This window comes from Daktulosphaira vitifoliae, unplaced genomic scaffold (genome assembly GCF_025091365.1).
Source record: "Daktulosphaira vitifoliae isolate Bord-2020 unplaced genomic scaffold, ASM2509136v1 Scaffold_1, whole genome shotgun sequence".
Classification (NCBI taxonomy): domain Eukaryota; kingdom Metazoa; phylum Arthropoda; class Insecta; order Hemiptera; family Phylloxeridae; genus Daktulosphaira; species Daktulosphaira vitifoliae.
The window spans coordinates 2,951,785-2,963,806 of record NW_026099572.1 but is presented as its reverse complement, the minus strand read 5'-3'; the positions used below and the strand labels follow the sequence as shown (position 1 = coordinate 2,963,806).

The following is a 12,022-nucleotide window of genomic DNA, read 5'->3' as shown; positions in this document are numbered from 1 at the left end:
ACCTAACGGTAGTTCCAGGGCGGTCCACAATCAAGCCGATCGGAGAAAAAAAAAAAAAAAAAGGGTTTGACCACAGACCGAAGATCGGATTTTATATCTGTCGAATTTGAAAAGTATTGTCAAATGCATGAACTCAATCGTAATTTGATTGCAGTGCATCACCCTATGGCTGATGGTTTTGCTTAAATTAGAGTGTTATCTCAATACAGTGGTAAACAAAAATGTAGCCATTATAGTGACTGTTTCAAACAATCTAAAATATTTTATCGATGATTATTTATTAAATACATAGTCATAGATAAAACAAATAAAATTTTTCATGCAAAATATATCAGAAGAAACAATAAATAAACAATTTTACTCAAACTCAAATCCAAATATATATTTATACATATATTAAATACAATACTAATCATAATTAAATAAAGTTCATTACTCAGACTTTGTTTTTTGATAAGTTTTCTTATAAAATATTATAAACATATATAAAAACAATGCAATATGTGTAATCATATATATAGTAAAAATCTTTGGAAAAGAACAATCAACAGTATATAATGATCCGAGGTATATAATTACAAACACAAATTGAGCCTGTAAAAAAACCAAATTATTATTTAACAAATTCAGCGAGTAACACAAAAAGATTTAGTGAAAAGATACAGTGAGGAGTCGTCCGGTTTCGACTTTATGAACTACACCACTGACGCGTAGCCTCGGGCGGTGGCGGACGTGGACTCTATACACTAAGCGAGCACCAAATGTTCCAGATTACTAGATGCTTGCTCAATTAATACTTTATACATTAAGAAAAAGTATGATTACTATACACTTTTAAATTACAAATTTACAATTAGGTAGAGAAAAGCCAGTTCACATCAACCCTCATAGTCGCAATGTAATATTATTTATGAGGTATAATGTTGACAATTATTTTAAAATTTTTGCATAGTACATAAATAATTATAACCAGATGATATTTCAAATAAAGATTATTAAATTTTTCTATCTATTGAGGTTTATGTACTTACTATTTGCAAACGTGTCAAGTATATTTTCCACCATAAATATTTTTGCATTTTGGGTCCAAGTGATGCTAAAAAGTAGTAGCTATACATAATCATGTGCACAATCATGTTTATAGAACCAAGTAACACAATAAATTGGTCTAAAAATGTTCAAGTGATAATTTCATTACCCTTTTAAAGTACATACTGGATGCAAAGTGTGTGTTTTATTTTTGTCATTATGCATTACTCTATCGCGCTCCTCCTCTCAACCAGGTAAAGAAATATTCATAATTAAAAAATACTGGTTCAAAAGCTGTTTTTAACCTGTTATTTTCTTAGTTAGAATACAAAAACTTTGTATTTATAAATAAATTGATAAAATACAATTAATAGATTTAGAAACCTAATTTTACTTTTAAATTATCGGATGATAAATATACGGGGTTTAATGTATTCTACGACTTGTAAGGTGATAGTCAGTAGGGAAAAATTTTTATAAGTTAGAATAAATAATAAAAGACGAAATAAACTCATGAAATTGAAAAAATATCACATTATCCATGGGTTTTTCTCGTTATATAATCTTTTAAACTATATATAAACCACATCACGGGACTCCCAGTGAAATTTCAATACAAATTGATGGGTCACACTAAAGTGAAATTTTTTTCCAACTTTAAACCCAAAATTCAAGGGAGGGCTCGAAATTTACAAAAAAATCGAGTGGTAACTCATTTTGTATGAGGACTTCGTGGAAAATAACGCGACGATGTTTATTTTTAATTTTAATAAAATTTGAAGTAGAGAAATTAGAAAACCCCAATTTTAGAGATGGGAAAATTTAGTTTTTTATTTCGCTATTTTTAAGTCCTACTGAATATCGCCTTACTAGTCGTGACATACATTAAACCAACACTCTGTATAACAAATCATAACCTCTACATTCACCAAAGAAGTAATATATTCCAACTACTTTTAAAAGAAGTATAAAAGGAAGCTTACCTTTTATAATTCTCAAATATATCCACATGGAAAAAGACATATCCATATGATGAAATAAATGTAAAAATGTTACATGTGATTCTTTTTTCCTCAAGACAAAGAAAACCTATAAATATAACATACAGTGGAACTTCGATTAACTATAAATCGTTTATTCGTCATCAAAGTTTAAAGATATATCTAAACAATAATTAATTTTTTATGTGTAATATGTAAAATGTCAATTTTGTTAATGATAAATTACTAACTTTTTAGGTACTGTTAAAACATAAAATAATATTAATTGTACTGTAAGGTATCATGTAATACCACTAATCAATAAATAAAATAAGTTAAATAATCTCATCACTCAATGTTTAATTGTACTCACCGTATCCAATAAATCACTTATTTTGTTCATAATATAAAGCCATACAATTTCATTAGCCTAGAATAAATAATTTTTTTGTTTAACAAAAATTACACTAGTTTACAACAAAATTGACCTATGACTTATGATAGTCATTTTTTATGTAAAATCGTCCACTAAGTCCGAAAATAAAGTGCAAAATACAAAAAGTAGAACAGTTTTTGAGTTATTGCGAAATTGGCGTTTTTCGTGTGCCGCGAAAAAGTGTTTTCATTATATTCTAAATATCTTTAATTGCATTCAATCGATTATCATTTTTTTTACAAAATATTAAACAATATTAAATTATCTATAACTTTTATCATAAACAATTTTTTATCTGACTCTTTTCTCGTTTGCTATCTACAAATTTACCTATGAATTTTTATAATTTTTCTCAAAATGTCAGAAAAAATCAGAGTTTTACATAAAATACACCAATAAAAAAAATTTAACAACAATATATTCAAAAGAAATTATACTCTAATACATAACAAAGAAAATGATATATTATTTTGTAATATTGATTAAAAAAAGAAGAAATTATGCGCGATTAAAAAATAAAACAAATTTCCTAATATCAGAGTTTTTTAATTCGGTGCTTTAATTTTGTAAAATATAGAAAAAAATGTTGAAAAATTACTCACAATATTACTTTTTAAGACAAAATTTTAATTTTTTAAATAATTTAAGGTTATTTCATATAGTTTTATTGGGATATGTTTAAATTGAGTTAATTTTACAGTTTGGTGGGGTTGTGGTAAATTTTCCTAATATTGTGAGTAATTTTTCAATATTTTTTTCTATATTTTTCAATATTTGTTTAATTTTATGTAAAAAAAATGAAAATCGATTGAATGCAATTAAAGATATTTAGAATATAATGAAAACACTTTTTCGCGGCACACGAAAAACGCTAATTTCGCAATAACTCAAAAACTGTTCTACTTTTTGTATTTTGCACTTTATTTTCGGACTTAGTGGACGATTTTACATAAAAAATGACTATCATAAGNTCTACTTTTTGTATTTTGCACTTCATTTTCGAACTTAGTGGACGATTTTACATAAAAAATGACTATCATAAATCATGGGTCAGAAAATTTTTTTTTTTTGGTAAACTAGTGTAATTGATTGATAATTGAAGAGTTGGTTTTGAAAACGTAAAGAATGTCAAAAATCTAAGAATTAAATTTATTTTGAAAAATTAATACAATTATAATTATTTAAGTTAAAGGTAAAATAATAATTTTTTGGTTACTTTCCAAATGTTGATATGTAAATTTTAGCAATTTTATAGGAAAGCAATAACAAATAAAAAATTTTAATGGTATCTTATGCAAATCAAAATTTTTGAACCGTAAAAATCTAACTTTCCTGTTAAAATTAATCGTATTTTTTGTCACGGAAAGAAATAATTATCCTTTATAAGTCTGAAGAAAATCTCAAAAAACAATTTTTGTGTCATACAAGCTACAGAATTAAATGATATGAATTTTTATTAATTTTGTTGAGTTATCATTTTTTTAAAAATACTAATTTATAATGAACTCTTTTTCGTTCTTTAAAATTTAATGAATAAAAGTACTATATTTTCAACAACAATTCTTCAAACTATAAAATTACAGATATTACTGATATATTTAATCTAAAGAGTTATCAAACTTACAGTAATATAAACAAAACGTTTTTCACTATGATCTTCTTCGTCTAGGCTACACCTATGTTTCCAAAGAGAATTGATTACATCAGGCTTGTAAACCTTAAAACCAGAGAAAAGTTGTTTATTATTAATTAATTATTATAATTGTAGAACTATAATTTTTCTTGATAAATGGCAATATATATTAATGTATTAATATGTAAACATAATAGTAAAAGTCAGTTTTAAAAAAATTAATGTCAATAATTCTTGATCTTTTTGTTGGAAACTTATAATTTATTAGATTTTTCAAAAAATTTTATTTAAAAAAACAATTCTAAATTGTTCTTCACTATATGGTAACATATAGCGATGGCACACTCTATGGCTAGCACTCCACCTATACCCAAAAATATGTCTTTCTATGATAAATAGTAAACTATTTTTGTGCATAACACTGCCAAAATATTGTCATATTTTGTTATTTTTAGTGACAATGAAGAATAAACTATCTATAATTCAAATACTTTATTAAATTGAAATCATAAAATGGCTATAGCGTTGTTAAGGTGGTCATAAAGGGCGATTCCGCTTAATAACATTACCAAGTTAAATCCAAAACATTTATATCGCAACTAAACAATAGTGAAGTTAAGTTCTTATCTTGTTTGGAGCTGGGGTAATAAGTGGTAAATTGCTTACCATGCACACGTTAATTTACTAATGGTTTGGTGTCCTGGTATACCACTTTAAAGACCAACCAACCACTCCGATAAGTTAAACATAGAATAAAAATACTGCAATATAGGTCATTATTTTGTAAAACTGAAAATAAAGCATTTTTGTAATGTTTGGTTTAATTGTACTTTCTTGATCTATTATTACAAAATATAATATAGTCTATTATTTGTAAACCTAGAAGTAGAACACTTTTGTAATGTTTGGATTAATTGTAATTCCCCGAATTATTGTTACTAGACCAGGAAGTAAATATTTATAAACATTTTTGAAAATGATTGCATTATGAATTTTATAAAAAAGAAAAACAAAATATTTTAGTTTATTAGACGAAATGGAATGAATTGAAAAGGTGGAGAGAGAAGACCTCGAGAGTACCGAAGGTAATCTCTTTTCGCGTGGTACGTTTGTGACATTAAGTTTTCATTTTGTGTATTATTTATTTATCCTGTTTTAAGTGTATCATTATTTTGTATGTTTTACTTTGTTTGATTATATCTTTATTAATTACATTTGCGTTATTATTAAATTATTATTACTATAAGTTAGAATAAAAAGGTTGTTACGTATTTTAAATACAACAATACAAACATGTTTGTATTGAGAACTTAGTTTTAGTTGTCATAGAGGTGAGCAAGAACTGCCTATGCACTCAGACCTATAAGTCTATTGTGCGCACCTCCTACCGAATTATATTAATTCAATTTCTTCACATCGAAGTGATATTGCTATTTTTGAATACCTAATACTATATATAAGACGTCTTACTAAGCCGCACCTATATATATTCAAATAGTCTTCTCTCTCTAGCAAAATTAAATATCTCTTTGAGTTTTAGGTTTTTGATATCTTATTTTTCGAAAAATATTTTCCCAAATGTTTAGACTTTAATGTTGCCAGGATATCACATTCGCATATATTGTTAAATGAATTTTTCTCTTCTGTTCCACACTTCCTGCACAGTGGTGATTTTGTCACTGCCATTGTCTAAAGATGTTTAAGCAGATGACCGTTTCCTGTCAGTAATCCAGTCAAAGTACTTATTTGATATCTAGTCATATATTAAGATCCCTCGGTAGGTAGTAGACCAGAAGTCTTGATAACCATTTTTTATTGTCTGGGTACCACTAGGTAACACCATATTTTTTTGTGTTGTTCTCTATACTATTTTTTGGATAGTACTTTGAGAAATTGCTTTGTGAGTCCTACCACTGGTTTTGGTCTAACATACGTGTTTTCTGCATGTATTCTCGCTAGAAATTCTGCTTTTTCAATACCAATCACACTACTGTGTCCTGGTACCCATGCCAGGGTAACCTTATTGAACCTTGCTAGTGATTTTAAAGTTTCCCTGCATTAAAGTACCAGCCTTGAAGTCACCTAATTCTAAAAATAAATTACCCAATATAGTAATATACTAATATTTTACTGTATGGACGACGTTGCCGGTCGTCCAAAACCCGTACATAAGATTGCAGCTTAACTGTACCCGCCCGTACGACTCGTTTGTAATATACATTTCAATATATTGTTCGGACAACGCTGTTGGTTGTACAAACATGCTCGTGTGTGGATGTGTACCCGTATATATTGAGGGAAACAACTTAAATGTGTCGCACACGACAAATGTATTATAACTATTTTACTATTTAAAAAATTGCATTTGTAATAAAAATGTAGAATTGAGAATATACAGTTAATTTTAGTAGAGAGTGCGATCGTCCCGTCGTCCAAACTACTAGCCGCCAATGATTTTTTATTATTTGATAAAAAACCTGAAACGCTTTTGGCGCGGATGTTGGTAAACTGTGTGTTGGATAATTTAATATTGTTTATTTTGTTTTAATTTCGCTTTACAGCGAGGATGAGTAATTGGAGGTTATCGACTATATGAGCTATATAGTCGATAACCTCCAATTACCCTTTGAGTCAAAGGGCCGATGTGTTGAGGATTAAATGTCGTTGCGCTTATGGTAGGAGGAATTCAGTATCATAGGCAACGTTAAAATGTATGATTTACACGGCCTCAATATGTCTACTTAATACTTAAATTTTACAGATAAAGAATGCGATTCCGAAGAATCTTCTCAATAAATTTAATTCACAAATATTTTATTTTAGCTCATTGATAATTTTGTTGATTCTTTTTCCGAAGCAAATTTAACGGACTCATAATTAAATATTAGGGACCGTGGTGTGATTAAGATTTTGTCAACACAAGTATAAACTTAAGATAATTTTTTAATAATCATATAAATCTGTATTTTCATCATGTAATTATATTAACCATCAATCTCTCCTGACAACGTTACTGAGTAGAAATAATGCAATATTTCTCTTTAATATAACTAAAAAAATAATTATTATCATAATATTGAATTTCACTATACAATTCAGTTAAAAAACGGAGTAGTGTAGATCCGCATTTTTGGAGTGAAACTTCTTTACAGAAATAAAAGAAGATTATCGCGCATCACTGTCGGCCGTAACGTTTGGCCATAGCAGACGGATTCTATTGTATTATTAGGTATAATGTCAAAATTCTATTGCACTATTATACGTTATCAAATAATAAAATTTTGACCAGAATTGGCTAATTTTTCAATGTTTTATTTTATAATAACATGTAAATAAAAATAAATATTATATATATACATTTATTAGTAAATAATAATAGTAAGTAATAAATTATATATTTTTAGCTTCGATGCGAAGCTGAGAAGGTATTGGTTTTACTAAGATGAATTTATTTTTTATTTTTTATTTATTTATTTTTTTTGTGTCTGTTACCACTTTTTCTCAGCTCTCACCGAACGGATTTCTTTCAACGATACGTCAAAAGATCACAAATCGTATCTAGTCGAAGACATTACCCTTCAAAATTGAAAAAATTTCCCTCGTTCCCCGTAAATGGGGGAAACCTCCAAAAAAATTACAAATTTAAAAATCGCTAATTTTCGAAATTTTTTCAATTTTTTTTACTAAAAACTGCCGTAACTTTTTCAAAAATGAACATATCAATATAATTTTTTTTTATATAGATGCTTGATGTCTTTACCTATCATTTGGTATATTTTTTTTGTAAATNTCACTGTCAGATATCATTATACTTGATCCAACTATGCCATGGCATCACTGTGCCGCGACCCCCCTGTGCTGTATTTTTTTGTATTGAAACCTTAGATATTTCCCTTTCATTTGATATCATTTTTTTTGAAAATCTAAAACTTATTCTGCTCACTGGGGGGATTTAAAATAGTAACTTTTTACAAAAAATAACTTTTTCAACTTAATTTTTGAAAATGTTCCGGAAATACTGAGTCCTTCAAACATATATCAAATTAAAGCTTATTTTATGTACTATAAAATGAAAAAAAAAAATTTGTCCCGACGACCTATCTCCTATGCGCAAATGGCTACTATATTCAAAAATATGCTATTTTAAGAAATTTTTTTTTTTAAATTAAACACTATCTACAGATCTGCATCGAAGCGTTTTTTATGGCAGTGATTTAATCTTTAGATATCATCTATATTTGTCTCAACTATGCCAATTGCACACTGTGCTGCGACCATCTGTGCTACCGTTTTTTATATTATAATTTAGCTTTGTATTTTCGAAAATTAAAGTAATATCATTTAAATACCATTAAATAATTTAATTTCAAATAATTTTGATTGTGCGTGAAAATTTTTTAAAAAACAACAATAGATGCAATTCTTACACGATATTTTCATAACGTCTAATCAAAAATTTATATTAGATATTTTATTTATCATAAGATCATTATATTTTTCGTGATAATAGAATAAGAAAATTAATATTAAATTAAATTGACTTTAACTGAAAATAAAAATTTTATTGTATGTTAGCTTCGATGCGAAGTGGAGAAGATATTAATTTTACTATGATGTGTTTTTTTTTTTTTTTTTGTCTGTTACCACTTTTTCTCAGCTCTCACCGAACGGATTTCTTTCAACGATACGTCAAAAGATCACAAATCNCACTTTTTCTCAGCTCTCACCGAACGGATTTCTTTCAAGGATACGTCAAAAGATCACAAATCGAATCTAGTCGAAGACATTACCCTTCAAAATTGAAAAAATTTCCCTCGTTCCCCGTAAATGGGGGAAACCTCCAAAAAAATTACAAATTTAAAAATCGCTAATTTTTGAAATTTTTTCACTTTTTTTTCTTAAAACTTCCATAACATTTTGAAAAATCAACAAATCAACATAATTTTTTTAACTTAATTTTTGAAAATGTTCCGGAAATACTGCGTCCTTCAGACATATATCAAATTAAAGCTTTTTTTATGTACTATAAAATGAAAAAAAAAATTTGTCCCGACGACCTATCTTCTATCTGCAAATGGCTACCATATTCAAAAATATGTTATTTTAACAATTTTTTTTTTTAATTAAACACTATCTACAGATTTGCATCGAAGCGTTTCTTATGATAGTGATTTTAATCACTGTCAGATATCATCTATACTGGACCCAACTATGCCACGACCCCACTGTGCCGCCACCCCACTGTGCCGCCACCCCACTGTGCTGGGGTTTTTTTTTTATTTTATTCTAATATAAACTTAATATTCTTTTAGTTGAATGACTCTAAAAGAAGTTCCACTTCATTTGTGCGTACTCATAACACGCACTAGTTTTCATAAACAAGAATTGATTGAAATTTGGTAGCAGTTATTATAAAATAAAGATTTAAGGAAACGCTGTATTTTTAACTTGAGTATAGTCTAAGACTTACTATAAAAAGCAACTATATAGCAATAAAAAAAATAAATTAAACATTTTGAACCTCCATGTATCACAAAAATTGTTCAAATAATACAATAAATATAAATAAAATAATAGTTAAATTTTACTAACTCGCCATAGCATGTAGCCATTGAATAATAACTGCGAAAGATTGTAAATCATCATAATATATTTTAAATTAAACGGTTTTCGTTTTTCCATCCACTTTGGTCCTACTTTCACCACAAACAACCAGTAAACTGCAAGAATACTTAATATAGGCCATGGTGTTTTCATTAATGGCCACGAATCAATTTCTTCATCTAATTATATATAAAAAATTATTATTAACTGAACGAACAACAAAATAATAAAACTATGATATAAAAATTTAGTACTAGTAGCTTTTAATTCTTAAGACTCTTGACAATAAAATAGTGTTTATTATGTTAGTTATTAACAAATTAACAATTATTTTAACAAATTAAAAATATTATGTATGTGCTTTAGAATTATGATGCAACTAAGTGTTGGTTAAGAGTTATAGCCTCCACGAAATAAGTATCTATTTTTGATATTTTTGTAAATTAATTTACACCTCTTTAGTTATATTATTTTGCTCAATATCTTTTAGATAATTTTTTTAAATGATAAGTAAAAAATAATAAAGTGAAAACTTTTTACAAAAAAGAATTTTAGATTAACCACTGAATAAGCAATTTACAAATATTTACCAAATTTAAGTTCTTCCAAAAAGTTATTAGAAATTTGCTTGATTGACATGTCGTTAAAATTACTTAAAATATGGTTAGCTGAACAATGAGACATTATTTCACCTAAAACTGAAAATTTCGAATTATTGAAATTCATATAAATAAATCACCTTGTATGACTACATAAATTATTTTATAGTTAGATATAATTAAAAAGAATTATTTTTTGTATTTTTAAAAAAATACAATACATTTTATAATTTAGGCGTCCTTCTTGATATTGTATAACTATCGTTTTAAGGTTGTAGAAGTTTTTTACAACAGCATATAATTAAAAGAAAAGATTAGTTTTAATAAATATTTTATTATTTTCCTATAATCATTTTTCAATTGTTACAAACTTATTACCCGAAATAAATTTTACGTAAAAATAAAATATTCATTTATTTATTCATAATGCCAGAAAAAACTACATTTACAATTTAACTATACGTATAGTATATAAAAAAACAATATTATAACTAATAAAGAGTTACACAACTTCATAATCAAGTATAATATTTTGTATTTGTAATAATTAAGTATTTTAAAACAATATATCATATTTTGTAGAAATAAAATAGAATATACAGCTGTAATTTTTAGAATGATCAATATAAATTTAAAACATATGTAAAAACTTTAGAAAACAGTTTCGGACTGTGTCAAGATTATGAATGATATTCAAACTATTATTAAACCAAATAAGAGAGACATATTTTTAATGAGATCTTAAAATGTAAAATATAATATTTTAAAAGCACTAAGATTATAAAAATTTGAACATGTGCGAGTAATAAATCCTACAGTTTTAAAAGCTTTATTTGTAATGTTTTCAATATGACTGAAAAAACAATTTAGAATAAAATTTAACACCTAAATCATTAATTGAATCGACTATATCGATAGAGATCATTTAGTCTATATGTAAATTTGATACTTTATCTTTTCACCAATTATTAAATGTATTGAAATCTTCTTGTAAATCATGCTAATCGTTAATTGAATTAATTTTTTAAAATAATTTAATGTCATAGGCAAACAATAAAATATTTGAATGAATATTTGAGTCAGTTTAATAACTGATTAAATATTATAAATATATTGTAAAAATAATGTTGGTGAAAGGTGATTTCGGGAAACCCCTGATAAAACTTTTATAGGTTTTAATCAAACTATTTTAAATTTTACAATTTGTAATATATTTTACAAAAAAGAACTAAACCATAAAAATAAAGAATCACAAAAATCAAAATTTTTTAATTTATTAATGAGCAGCAAGTTTTATAGCAAGAATTATAGTCGTCAAATTGATATTCGAGGAAAAAGTCCTGAATGTAATAAGTGCCTATGCACCATAAGTAAGATGTGATGAAATAGAACAGGTAGTGTTTTGGACAGAGATGGATGAGGTGATACAAAGGGTACATGGCAATGAGGATGCGGTGATAAGTGGAGATATGAATGGACATGTAGGTAATGAGAGGAGAGGATATGAAAGAGTACTTTGAGGGTATGGTTTTATAAGGAAGAATGAGACTGTAGAAAGAATCCTGGATTTCGCAGTATCATATGATCTTGATGTGGTTAATACTTATATAACTTATAAGAGTGGAAGTAATAGATCAAAGATTGATTATTTTATGTGGAAGAGAGAGAGCGTAAAGCGAGTAAAGGATTGTGAAGTTATACCAGGTGAGAGTGTAACTACACAACATAGACTGATAATAAT

General features: G+C 26.8%; 1 protein-coding gene across 2 annotated transcripts; it reads right to left on the bottom strand.

Moving 5' to 3' along the window:
- Nucleotides 1–393: 393 nt before the first annotated feature.
- Nucleotides 394–10,525, bottom strand: LOC126896061 (elongation of very long chain fatty acids protein 4-like). 2 transcript variants are annotated; one of them, XM_050668505.1, is made up of 8 exons: nucleotides 10,503–10,525; nucleotides 10,273–10,380; nucleotides 9,671–9,861; nucleotides 4,070–4,162; nucleotides 2,383–2,439; nucleotides 2,013–2,118; nucleotides 1,032–1,096; nucleotides 394–594 (listed from the first exon to the last, which is right to left on the bottom strand). In XM_050668505.1, exons 2-8 carry the CDS (start codon nucleotides 10,364–10,366, stop codon nucleotides 433–435), a joined length of 768 nt encoding a protein of 255 aa, XP_050524462.1. In that variant the 5' UTR covers nucleotides 10,367–10,380; nucleotides 10,503–10,525; the 3' UTR covers nucleotides 394–432. The 2 variants fall into 2 exon arrangements, with proteins under 2 accessions (XP_050524462.1, XP_050524460.1); XM_050668503.1 differs by having other exon boundaries at nucleotides 404–594; nucleotides 1,032–1,168; nucleotides 10,503–10,521.
- Between the last annotated feature and the right edge of the window lie 1,497 nt (nucleotides 10,526–12,022).

Bases quoted from the DNA above. Each gene is read 5' to 3' on its own strand.
- LOC126896061 (XM_050668503.1), bottom strand. From the start codon at position 10,366: ATGTCTCATTGTTCAGCTAACCATATTTTAAGTAATTTTAACGACATG. The intron at 4,163-9,670 runs GTTAGTAAAATT...TCTGGTTTTAAG, and splicing joins ATGGCTACATGCTATGGCGA to GTTTACAAGCCTGATGTAAT. The intron at 1,169-2,012 runs GTAAGCTTCCTT...GAACATTTTTAG, and splicing joins ATATTTGAGAATTATAAAAG to ACCAATTTATTGTGTTACTT.